This window comes from Podarcis erhardii (assembly GCF_964252035.2).
Source record: "Podarcis erhardii genome assembly, chromosome: 9".
Lineage (NCBI taxonomy): Eukaryota > Metazoa > Chordata > Lepidosauria > Squamata > Lacertidae > Podarcis > Podarcis erhardii.
Genome location: NC_138512.1, coordinates 2,638,878 through 2,652,045, shown reverse-complemented (window position 1 = coordinate 2,652,045; position 13,168 = coordinate 2,638,878). Strand labels below are relative to the sequence as shown.

The 13,168-nt window shown below is 44.3% G+C and overlaps 1 protein-coding gene across 1 annotated transcript; it reads left to right on the top strand.

Annotated features, from left to right (window-relative positions):
• Window positions 1-926: 926 nt before the first annotated feature.
• HYKK (hydroxylysine kinase) lies at window positions 927-7,859 on the top strand. The gene is made up of 5 exons (XM_081876408.1): window positions 927-1,063; window positions 3,834-4,183; window positions 4,825-4,967; window positions 5,439-5,622; window positions 6,964-7,859. The coding sequence occupies exons 2-5, from the start codon at window positions 3,841-3,843 to the stop codon at window positions 7,422-7,424; spliced, it is 1,131 nt and encodes a 376-aa protein (XP_081732534.1). The 5' UTR covers window positions 927-1,063; window positions 3,834-3,840; the 3' UTR covers window positions 7,425-7,859.
• Window positions 7,860-13,168: the final 5,309 nt, after the last annotated feature.

Genomic DNA, 13,168 nt, shown 5'->3' with positions numbered 1-13,168 from the left:
AATTTAAAAAATCTGGTTTTGGTTTTTTGCTTTTTTAAAAAAACACCATTGATTTTTATCCACCCTGCATACGCCTATCTACTTAAAACTGTGAAATCTGATGAGATCCACAAAAGCATATACCATAATAAACAAAATGAGGCAACATAGTGGTTAATTGACTACTAGCAGTTTGAATACCACCTGTGCTGAGAACTCACAAGCTTGATCATCATCATCATCACCATCATCATCATCATAATAGTGACTAGCTCTCCAGGTCCATGTAAAGATAATGTGTAACATTTATATAGTGCTTGGAAGTTATAAGTATCATTAATTAGTGATCCTCATGGTACTGAGGATGCCACGAGGTTCTCGGTTACTTTTGCTGCCAGCTGTTCCATCTGCAAGTTTTAATGCGTCTTGTAGCTGTGGCACAAACTGGAGCCCTTGCAGGCCCAGAAGGAACAACTGAAATCCAAAAATACTAAAAGGTTGATGGCATTTTGCCAGCTAATTAGCTTGCAAATCTTTCCTGTTCAACTGCTGGTGCCTCCTCACGCCGGTTGCTAAGCAATAATCCCCACCCCCCGCAAAAAAGGGAGTAAAATACTGAATTGGGCAAGTTGAAATCTTCGTCTCTTTGTGGGTTGGCCTCGCTGAAACCAGGGTCCTCCTTTCCTTTTCGGAGGGGGCGGACACAGAAATGAATGGGGAGGGAGGGGGAGGCTGCTTGTTTGCAGCCAATCAGAAGCTTCCTTCTAAGCTTTCCCAGGCAGCTAAAAAAAGAGCTTTGCATTTCGCGCTCCGAGAGGCGCAGGAAGGAGCCCCGGGCAGAGCTCTTCCGCAGGAGCGAAAGCTCAGCCCCGTTCGCAGCAGATCTTCTCCTTTCAAGGCGCAGCTTCAAGCCGGCAGAGCCTTTCCCGGGAGGAGCTCCAGCGCCTCCTGCTGGGCTTGGCCTGCCGGTGCGCCACGCTCAAAAACTTAAGTGAGAGACCTCTTTTCTCAGCTGGCAGTTCAGCGGGCAGCCCACTTACTAAAAGAGAAGCAGGAAAGAAGGAAAGCATTCCTGGTTGTCCTGGTAAGAGAACTTTCACTGGGAAAATACTTGTGAATTGAAATAGCACAGTGAATTTGATCATGCTCCGTGTGTGAATTGGGTTACCCAGGCCAGATTGTTTGTGCTAGCAAGTACAGTGGTACCTCGGGTTACATACGCTTCAGGTTACAGACTCCACTAACCCAGAAATATTACATCAGGTTAAGAACTTTGCTTCAGGATGAGAACAGAAATCGTGCTCCAGCAGCAGCAGGAGGCCCCATTAAGCTAAAGTGGTGCTTCAAGTTAAGAACAGACCTCTGGAACGAATTAAGTACTTAACCCGAGGTACCACTGTACTCATTTGTGCATGTGAATGATCTCTGTGGTGTATGGGGTAGTACCTCTGGTGGGGGACACGTTGTGCTCCTTCTGGGGTAGTTTGTCCACCTTTTGTACCCCACCCTGCACTCAGCTCTCCCCTGTGGTTCCTAGATGCTATTGGCAGGTAACCACGGCCACATTCCCAGGAAAGACTTTGACTGGCCATCTGATCAAGGCCTCCACCTGGTCTCAAATCCTCAGTGAGTCAGGGACTTCCTGCATGCAAAGACAGAGTCTGGCAGATTGAGCAGACGAGACCCAGAGTGGGTCCAACAATCAAGAAGGCAATTTCTGTAGAGGAAAGCGAGGGGCAGATGGGGCTCAAGGGAGTCCACCTAGGAGAAGGCAAACTCTGGTGCCTTGTGGGACATCTTCAGGAGAAGATAAGGCCAAGGAGTAAAGCCTACACAAATCTGGAGTCGAGTCCCTAAGACGGTTGGATGTCTCCTGTATGCCTCCTTCCAGCAACACCTGCAGCCAAGCTGGTGCTCTGCTTTCCTTTGGACCCCATCCGTGAGGCCAAGAGGGGGGGTCTTCTCATCTGGACAGCCCAGGACCTCCATGCACACGGCCCAGGCTTTTTTAAAAAAAATAATAATAATATTTATTCAAGTTTTAAAGGTTACAAAAGGGAAAAAAAACCAAATTAAGCAAAAAAACACAAGACAATGCATCACAATAAGTAAAAACAAAAAAAAAACAGAAAAATACAAACAATTAAAAAAACAAATCAAACCTTCCCATAACTTATCTTTCATTTGCTTGTTTCCTTGACCACCTCACACCTCCCTTTTTTGTATTCTAGTTCAGTTGGATATTTCAGCAAATCCTTTCCATCTTTGTTTTTATCCTAATAATTTATCTTAATATACTGTAATTTTACATTCTCTTCTTTCACCAATTAACAATCCATTTTTACTTAATCCTTTATAACATTTCTGCTAAAACCACATAACTTCATTCCAACATCCTTCTAACATTCCTTAATTTTACAATGTTTCTGTAAATAAACTTTAAATTTCTTCCAATCTTCTTCCACCAACTCTTCTCCTTGGTCTCGGATTCTGCCAGTCATTTCCACCAGTTCCATATAGTCCATCACCTTCATCTGCCATTCTTCCCGGGTGGGTAAATCTTGTGTCTTCCAGTACTTTGCAATAAGTATTCTTGCTGCTGTTGTGGGCACACGGCCCAGGCTTGTGCCCCGGGGGAGAGGTCATTTTGGCACCGCTCACACAGCGCTATGACTTCACACCCCGAGGAGAGAATCCCTGATCTGGTGGTGGGACTTTAAAGGTAAAGGGACCCCTGACCGTTAGGTCCAGTTGTGGCCGACTCCGGGGTTCTGGCGCTCATCTCGCTTTATTGGCCAAGGGAGCCAGTGTACAGCTTCCAGGTCATGTGGCCAGCATGACTAAACCGCTTCTGGCGAACCAGAGCAGCACATGGAAACGCCGTTTACCTTCCTGCCAGAGCAGTACCTACACCAGTATTTACAGTGGTGCCTCGCAAGACGAAATTAATCCGTTCCGTGAGGCTCTTCGTATAGCGGTTTTTTCGTCTTGCGAAGCAAGCCCATTGACAGCTTAGCGGATTAGTGCTATTAGCGGTTTAGCGGCTTTTAGCAATCAGCTGTTAAGCGGCTTATCAGCGGATCAGCTGATAAGCGACTTAGCGGCTTAGGAAAAGGGGGGGAAAGGGGAAAAACCCTGCAGGAACTCGCAAGACATTTTTGTCTTGCGAAGCAAGCCCATAGGGAAATTCGTTTTGCGAAGCGCCTCCAAAACGGAAAACCCTTTCGTCTAGCGGGTTTTCCGTCTTGCGAGGCGTTCGTCTTGCGGGGCACCACTGTATCTACTTGCACTTTGATGTGCTTTTGAACTGCTAGGTTGGCAGGAGCAGGGACCCAGCAACGGGAGCTCACCCCGTCACGGGGATTCGAACCACTGACCTTCTGATCAGCAAGTCCTAGGCTCTGTGGTTTAAGCCACAGCGCCAGCCACCTTTTAAAGCCCTGAAATAAATTTGTCTGTTCCACCACCCCCTGTCACCATTGCTGCAAATTCCATAAGTTATGTGCAATGTGAAGAAGGATTGTTGTACCTCGTTGTTGCTACATGTAAGTTTTTTTTTATGTACAAAGGTTAGGAAGCTTCTCACTTTGTTTAACAGAGTCCAAGGGTCTCTGTTGGAGAGTTTTGCAGTCGAATTTTCAAGTGGGACCTGTTATCAAAATAGGATCTCCCTGAGAACAAAATCATAAAACTCTTGTTTGCTGCCAACTTTTGTCGTTCAGCTGACAAACTCCTAGAGTACTACACCCAGAATTCTGATTTAAGGTGTTGCATGCACAGTAGCTTACCTGCAAAACTCAATCTAAATGTTCTGTTCTTTGTCATTGTTGATTGTTATTACTATCCTCTTACAGATGCACAATGTCGGCTGAAAATAAGCAACAGCCTCTTAAGAAGCCAGCATTCAGCAAAAAGCAAGCCACTGAATTGGTCCAAAAGATATTCGGATTAACAGTGTTGGCGCTCAAACCGTTGCCGAGCTATGATGATCAGAATTTCTATGTGTGTGCTTCGGCTGCACTCGAAGGGAAAGCAGAGAGCGCCCAGACTTTTGTCCTCAAAATAATCAATTGTGAAGACAGCCAGAACACTGAACTCATCGAGGTGCAGACCCAGGTCATGATATTCCTGAATGGCGAGGGCTTTCCCGTGCAAACTCCTCATTCCACAAAAGAGGGTGGAATAATGTTTCTGGAATCCGTAGGTGAGGGGGTTGAAGATGCATCCAACATTGCTATTCTGCTGGTGCCAGATCCCATCTAGTCCAGCAGGAGACCAGCTGCCTTTGAGCAGCTCACAAGCAGAACAGGAGGGCAGCTGCAGTCTCCCTGCTTGTGATCCCATACCCTCCAACATTTCCCTGATGAAAATAGGGGTGTCCTATACAACAACAATTTTATTATTTATACTTTGCCCATCTGGCTGTGTTGCTCCAGCCGCTCTGAGAAGCTTCCAACATGTATGAAAACATTATAAAACATTAAACGTTATAAAATCTCCCTATAGAGGGCTGCCTTCAGATGTCTTCTAAAGGTTGTACAGTTACTTATTTTCTTGGTGCCAACATTTCTCCGATGAAAATAGGGACGTCCTAACAAAAAGCAGGCCATTCCAGGATCAAATCAGAAACTGGGTGGCTTCTGTAAACCCAGGACTGTCCCTGGAAAATAGGAATGTGATTGTATTGCATTTGTTTTTTGAAACTCTTATTTATATTTTGATAATTTTATTATTACTGTTTTTAAAGTCAGTTTTTTTATTGCTGTGATATCCTTTTGTGTAACAACTTAGAGCTCTTCTGTATGTGAATGTTACTGAATAATATTAAATCTCTTTGCTTCTTAGACACTGGCTCTGCCAAAAGAGCATATATAGTGCGGCTGTTGAGCTACCTCCCAGGCAAAACGGTGGCCACAATCCACACGAGTCCTCCTCTTCTGTATGAACTTGGGCGGATGGCAGCCAGGATGGACAAAACGCTCACAGAGGTGAGATTTTGGAATATGCCTTAGTTTTAGGTGAGCCCCATAACTAAGACTAGCTGCTATTTTAATTTCCAGCAACGCCATGGAGTAAGCCAGCAGTTTGGGTGCTGGGGGGGTCAACCTGGGATTTGGGTGGGCTAAACATTTTTTGTTGACTTTATATCGCTTTTATGTGCATCTGCTGGTGCCAGTCTGTAACCATTAGGCAATGTGAGATATTTGGCTCCAATGTTTGGGTAATGGAGAAAGCTGAAAATGCTCACATGGGGGTGGGGGGAGGGGAAAATGCAGAAGGTCTGGGGTTCAGTGCCCCCCAGTATTTCCAGGTTGGAGGGGGTAAGGCCTCTGCCTGAAACTCTGGACAGCCACTGAAGGCATCACAGCAACACTGCCCATATGCACTCAGCGATTTTGTTTTGTTTTTAATTGAAACAATGTATTCCTGCCCCACCCCCGTCCTCCGCCACCCAAAAGAAATTCCAGCATCCATTGGCGAGAAGTCTCCACCGAGGCGGCTTCATCTGGAATCTGGCTAATGTCCCTCTCCTGGAGCAATACATTCATGAGCTGGGCCGGAGCGAATATCTGGACGCAGTGAAATGGGCCATTGATCAGTTCAGGCGTAAAATAGTGCCAAACCTACACTCCTTCCGGCCCTGTGAGTATCTTTTTAAAGAAATGCACAGTAATATACAGTCATACTTCAGGTTGCAATCGCTGCAAGTTGCGCATTTTCGGGTTATGGAAACACCGAACCCAGAAGTCCTGGAACACAGCGCAGAAGCGCTGAATTGCGTCATGCACAGTCGCAGTGCTGCGGGTTGTGAACGTACCTCCCACACAGATCACATTTGCAACCCGAGGTTCCACTGTAGTTGTTGGTGTTTGCAGAGGCATACCTTGGCCAGGAGCTGTACCAGCACCGCCCCCCCCCCCCAGAAAAAGCCCACTTTACGAGAAGGTGCAAGAAGGATGGGAAGCTCCTCTTGCAGTTGATCTCGCTGCGACACCGGCACTGTCTGCACACACATATCGGTCATGCATGCCATAGTCTGATAGGTAATTTATGCGGGGGGGGCATGGCTTGTGCCCCTGGTGGGGGCTGGTTTCACAGTCCCTAGGTGTGCCTCTGACTATTTTATTTTAATTTTCCTAAGTGTTTTTTATGTGCCTGAGGGAGGTGGGTGGGGAGAGAGATGCTTCATGCATGTGGTATCTCTAACTTCCCTGTGACGCGGTAGTGCTCAGTTGTATATTAGGCCCCAAATTAGATTAAAATAGTGAGCCTTAAAGTACCACTGAACTCTGGATAACTGATTTCTGCAGAGCCATGCATCAAATTGCATTGTAAGGCAGGGCCTACTGTATATTATTCTAAACAGATTGTTGCCTCCCTTTCCAATGTTCAGGCCAATACTTTTCCAGTCAAAACAACATCACAATAAGAAGACCCTGCTGGATCAGGCCAGTGGCCATCTAGGCCAGCATCCTTTTCTCACAGTGGCCAACCAGATGCCCATTGTGGGAAGTCTGCAAGCAGAATTTGAACACAACAGCAGTCACCTCCCCTCCTGCACTTGCAGGTAGCTGTGGAGGCAGAGCACAGGGCATCCTGGCTGGCAGCTGCCCACAGCCCTCTTGTCCATGAATGTGTGTAATCCTCTTTTGAAGCCATCCAGATTGGTGGTCGCCCCTGCCTCCTGTGGGAGGGGGTTCCATAGTTCCATGCCCAAGTGGGAGGCATTGGCAGGCTTGGGGGAAACTCCAAGGGTTACAGAAGTGCAAAAAGTAATCTAGAGGGGAAGTTCTAAGGGGAAGGGGAGCTCAGCCCCAAAAGACACCCCAGTGAGGACTGAGCATCCTCATTGGCCTGACAGTTGGGGAGGGGAAACAGGATAAAATGACATGGAGTGGCTGGAATCCTGAACAGAAGCATTCAGCACTGCAACATTCTGTTACACTTGAATTATATCAGTTTTTCTTCGTTCTCCACTTTCAGGTATCATTCATGGAGATCTCAATGACCACAATATTCTAGTAGATACCGATTTTACTTCCCCTAAATGCTCACAGTACAGGGTGTCTGGTATTTTGGACTTTAGCGACATGAGCTATGGCTACTACGTGTTTGAAGTAGCGATACTCATCATGTACATGATGATTGAAAGCAAGGAACCCCTCAGCGTGGGGGGCCACGTTCTCGCGGGATATGAAAGCATCGTCCCGCTGACAGAGGAGGAGCGAGATGCCCTGTTTCTCCTAGTGAGTGGGAGGTTTGCTCAGTCTCTCGTGATGGCTGCCCACACCACCCTCCTGCAGCCCCAGAACGAAGAGTACTTGATGACCACGTCCAAGACAGGATGGAAGCGCTTGCTGCTGCTCTTTGAGATGGGCCAAAAGGCGGTGGAGATGATCTGGTTTAACACAGCTGAAGCATATGCCAAAAAGGGGCCCTCCTAAATGTTGGGTTACATGGTTATGGGCTGCTCAGATTTACAGTTTTAAAATGGGGCTCTGCCCAGATTAAAGTTCCAGATGTTATGATCAGGGAATCTAGAATACTGCTACCTGAATGAATTATGCCAATACTTACCGGTATTTATCCTTTGTATAATTTCATCCTGCTTCCAAAATCTAGTTTTTCAAAGAATTTCAGATTTATTCCATTGGGCAGAGCCCACACACACAGGCCTCTGGAACGTCTGACAAAAACTAATGCCTGTGTTTGCTTTTTTCCTCCTCCCCCCACAACCCCCTTGCCTTTTGTGCCCTTGATTGTAAGCCTGTAGGCAGGGACCAGATTTTTACTGATTGCTGTAAGCTGCTTTGGAAGCCTATTTTCATCTGAAGAGTGGGGTGAAAATCACTTTAAATAAATATTTTTGGGAAAGCTTATTATTCTATTGCTGGACCTTTCCTTCAAATATCTGAAGGTACTTTGTAGGCCCCCCCCCCGAGAGCTCCTGACTGACCCAAGGTCTTTGCTTCTGTTTGCTGGGCAGAGCAGCTGGGGAAACACAACCAGATCGGTGGGGTAGAAATAATAAATTATTATTATTATTAATATTGAAGCTGAGTAGTGATCCCCACCCGAATTCACTTCCCTGTATAGGGAAGTTTCTTATGTCTTCCTGTGTTTTAATTTGTTGCAAGCTGCCCAGAGTAGCTGGGGCAACCCTGTCAGATAGGTGGCATACAATGAATATATTATTATTTATTATATCTATCCTGTGTGTCAATAATAATAAGAAAAATAAGTTATAACAATATTTATACCAGCCTTTCCATTAAAAAACTCAAATACAACAATTTAAAACAAGATAAAACAATTTATTAATATGATTAGAGTACAGTGAAGGGTTGTTTGAAACATGGTGGCATCATTATTATTACAGTGTTTACATTCATTTCCCATTTTTTCGCCAAATAGCTTCAAGTGGTGCACATACCTCTCTGCTGCTGTTTTATTCTCACAATGACCCTGTGAGGGGGGTTAGGCTGCGAGGCAGTGACTGGCCCAAGGCTGCCCGGTAGGTGCAGGTCCTTGCCTGGCACTCTGCCCCAAGGGCTGGGCAGCCCCCCCGCCCCCCCCCGGCTGCTTCCAGGAAGGGGGCCCAGGAGTTCTGGCGCTGCAGACCGACGGAGGGCAGAGCGCTGTCTGCTCTCAGGCTTCCCCGCATCTCGGCCTTCAAGGAGAGGGATTTTCTCCAAAGGTTGCATCTATATGCAGAAATTAACATAGGCACATTTTGTGCACATTTGAGTTTTTTTGTTTTCCAAGATACCTTTCCTTTGGGTGCTGGGACAAGGAAGCAGCCCAACTCTTACCCCAGACTCTGCTGCTTCCCCCCAAAATGTCCAAATATGAACCACACTGCAGATGGGACACACTGGGACAACCAAGGAAAGGGAATTTGTATTTTCAAAGACATCAGAAGGGAAGTTTTTAATGTTTGGTGTTTTATTATGCTTTTATATGTGCTGGAAGCCATTCAGAGTGGCCGGGGAAACACAGTCAGGTGGGTGGGGTATAAATAATAATATCATCATCATCATGTTGGTCAATGTTACGGCAAAAATCTGGGTGCGAGGCTGCTCTGCCACCCAGCTCATCGGACTAAGTCCGTGGGTCCCTGCGGAGGAAAATGAGCTCAGCCGGAGACAGGAGCAAACTGCAGAAGATCCAAGTTTATTGCGCAACAGGTTCAAGGCGAGATTGAACAGTGAGAAAGGGGTGACATGAGTTTTTGAAACTCCCTCCATGTCCCAGAATACAGTGCAAAACACGTCATGAATACATCACAGAAAGGTGGGGTTACACAGATCAGCACTTCAGGAAGGTGGGGGGTTACACAGATCAGCACTTCAGGAAGGTGGAGGGGTTACACAGATTAACATATGGAGGAGGGAGGGGGGAATATGCAGAGCTGGAGATATGCACAGATAAACACTTCCTGGGGATGAGAAAACAATGGTCCCAAATATGCATAGTCTGCCACCTGACATTGCCTGGAGGAAAGGCTGATCACCTTGACACCTTGCTTGAGGGATTATGCTGGACAGGGGAGGTGTGATGGAGTCCTAGAGTAATTGAGCAAACTGGCACGCTGATTTTCTATGAATTTTATAGATTTTAGTCCCTTTTGACAATTGGAAATAAATTGATATATTGTAGCGAAGAAGAAGGTGAAGAAGACATGCCCCCCCCCTTCCGTAACAGTCCCCCATTCGGAGATAGATTTGCATTAAAGTTCTGTAAGAACTTGCAAATCTTTTCTCCGCACCCTAAATCTCGGTGAAGGTAGGGGTGCCATGTGAGTGGGAATAGGCCCTAATGGAAAAGGAGGTTGGTTGAGCAGGGCAACAAAGGAGGGAGCAACACGGACCAATACAATGTATGTTTATGTTATATAGATATGCACTAAATAATAACTTTGTATCTATCGTACTAGATGTGTGGGTTTGTGCAAACCTGAAGGGGACTTGCAAATCATGCCTCTTAAGGCCACTTGCAAGTATAGTAGTGCAGATAGCTGGATATAGGATATCGCATAAAAGGACACCTGTTGTATTTTGTTCAATAGTGGTCTATGCTTTACATTTAGCAGGAAGGTCCACTACTGACTGGAAAAAAATGCAGTTTGCTTTGTCCCCCGCCATTTTTGTGTTCTCAGGTGTCACGGTAGCTTTTCTGTGGTCTCACAGTAGTGGCAATCCCTGGTGAATCCACTTAGGGCTTTCATATTAACCATGTTGCCTGGCACTCACCACAGCTGCCATAGGTTCGGGCACGTCCTGAGGGAAATGTCCTTGCCTTGGCTTCCTATGGGGGTTTTATTATTGGTCTTGCAGTCATGGGAAGTTGCGCACTTGCACTTTAAGGACCAAAAGCTAATTGCAGCCTGGATACACTTGCCCAATTCAAACTGAGTCCAATTTGAATTTATCTTTCCCCATGGTTCTCAACTCTTCAAACCAATCTGTTAAAAGAAAACCATTCTTAAAAGGGCACTTGTCCAAATAAGTCAATTTAACTCTATAAGGGATCATTCCTGCTAAATCAAGGCATATACACCTTCCTGAAGCTTCTCCTTGGTAAAGCGAGTTTTAACACATTTTAAAATGGGTAGGGAAGGTTGGCAGTGTGCCAGGTGGGACAGCGAAATGTGGTTATCTAAACATTGAACTACACAATAGCTTGATCCATTAGAAAGCATAAAGTGTATGAAAATCCTCCATTGGGGTATAAGGAATAAGGCAGTATACATTAAACATAAGACAATTACACACACACACACACAAATTCCTCCCTTTGTGGAAATAACACTGTCAAACACATTTCAACATTCCTACATAATAACACATAATACACAACAAACTAATTAAATATCAGTTGAATATAAAAGTCAAAAAATCTCCTTGCAATTCAACTCCTCCCCTTTGAAAGAAATTGCTGTGGCCACTTTGAAAACTGTGTCTGTTGTTGTTGCAGGTAATAAGTCTCGTGGTAGCGAAGCTTTTCATTGGATCTGTAATAACACACTTGTAGAAATGATATCCTGTAAGGGCAGGGTGGACTTAAAAGACACAGTTAAAATAATAATAAAACACACACACAAACACACACACACAATGACCTATGAGGAACCAAAATAAATAAATGCTAAGACACAGAATTTTAAGAAATCTGAAGTAACAATGAAAATAAAAGAGTGTTTCTTGATGTGACAACATCGGCTAGAATGTTAATAGCAAAATACTGGAAAATGACTTAATGGCAATTTAAAGTTGTGCAAGTACCTTGAACTAGCCAAAATGACAGAATTAATAAGAAATGCTCAGGCAAAAGGTAAACAAATACCATTCCACAAACAATGTTTGGTTATGCTTCGATTAGCTTCATAGATATCATGGAAAAACGGATTAAATAAATGAAAACAGATTATTTGTAACTTAAAAAGTGTCAAAGCCACGAAGAGATGGAAGTCACTAATACAGCAGGGATTTCACAGAACAGAAAGAAAGTTAATACAGCAGGGATTTCACAGAACAGAAAGAAAGTTGTTGTGGGAGAAAAAGGGACAAACACTTTGTTATCGGGGTTCACATATCCTGTTAAAAGGGAAAATTATTTCATGTGAGAAGCCTATCAGGAAATGCTGTTCCTAAAATGCACACAAACAAAGTCTGTGATTTAAATCCCATTGAGAGGTGGAATTCTTTGATATTTACCTGTGAAAAGAATTTGGCATGTTAAGATTTCAAACTTGGGACACATTAAGGGTGATTTCTCTCAATGGTTCCAAGTTTTACATAAACCTCCTCTCCCCCCCTCTACAGTTCCCCCTCCTTCCTCTCTCTCTCTCTCATTTCTTTTCCTATCCTCTTTTTTTTTTTTTTTTCTTGCTGATCTAGTCTCTGTGCATGTGTGGAGTTCATGTCTCAGCAAACCTTTTATACTATTGAAATGTTGCATCTTTTGGCAAAATTAGAATTTGAATAAGGGAAGGGTAAGTAGATTTTAAAAGAGGGTTAGATTTAAAACAAAAGAGAGAAACTCAGCAATTGAAGTATTCACCAACAAAAGCTAGCAATTTCAGCCCAAGCAAAGCGACTGCTTCCTTTATGTACAGGAAAGGGCTAATATCCCTCTGGCCATTCGTGGAACAATGCCGCGCCCTTATATATGGGAAAAAATGGCCAGAACATCACAGCTTCACCTCTCACCTTTTTAAAACTAAAGAGCAAAGCTAGGCTGAATTTCAACTCCATCACCACACCAGAATTTAAGAATTACCCTGCAATGCTTGCGGACACATGTCCTTCCACACAGCCACAAATTGGGAGAGTTGAAAGGGACCCTGGGGTCATCTAGTCCAACCCTCCAAAATAAAGGGTTCACAGCAAGATTTCACAGCAAGATTTGTACTACACACACATACTTATGTACACAGGCACTACTGGGGAAGAGAGCACAATCAGTGCTCCTATCATGTACTAAGGAAGAAGAAAATAAAAATTCCCAACTTTATACAGAACCCTTTAGCAGATCTTGAGATTAGTTTGAGTTTACTTCCTTAGACGTGCAAGTTCCTTAGAGTGCAAGTTCCTAGACAAATGATCTTTAAAGAAAGATTAAAGTGAACATTTTCTTAAGATAGGGAGAGGATCTCTTATAAAGCATAGTTAAAACAGCCATAGATTTGATTTAAAGGGAATACAAAAGTGACAATTTTTCCTGAATTTGGAGAGGAATAGTAAACCTAATCTATGCCCCCCCCCCTTTGCAGTTTCCTTTAAAGGAAGCTTACTCAGAAGTAAATTTACCTGGCACAGAAGAAGAGAAAGGAAAAAAAAACCCTGAAAGAGACAGAATGAAACGGGGGGGGGGGCATTTTCTAAGAAAAGAGGCCTGATATCAGGAGCCTTACAATAACTCTTCTGTCCAACCAAATCAAAGTTAAAACTGGACTCAGATATTTTCTTAGAAGGAAGACCATACTTTCATAGGCATGTGCTTCATGAAATAAATACACTGCATTTTAGCTTGAGAGAGCAGTTGTGCTCGACTACGCTTTTGCAGCAGAAACATCTAATTCACATTAGAAACATTCACATTCCAGAAACATTAGAAACATTCACATTCCAAAATAGACTGTAGACTCACAATCTGAAAAGTTGCGGCAGAGCACGAGGTGGGGTAA

Excerpts from the sequence above, each read along its gene's own strand:
- HYKK (XM_081876408.1), top strand. The coding sequence starts at position 3,841 with ATGTCGGCTGAAAATAAGCAACAGCCTCTTAAGAAGCCAGCATTCAGC. Across the intron at positions 4,184-4,824 it reads AATGTTTCTGGAATCCGTAG|ACACTGGCTCTGCCAAAAGA; the intron begins GTGAGGGGGTTG and ends TTTGCTTCTTAG. Across the intron at positions 4,968-5,438 it reads TGGACAAAACGCTCACAGAG|AAATTCCAGCATCCATTGGC; the intron begins GTGAGATTTTGG and ends GCCACCCAAAAG.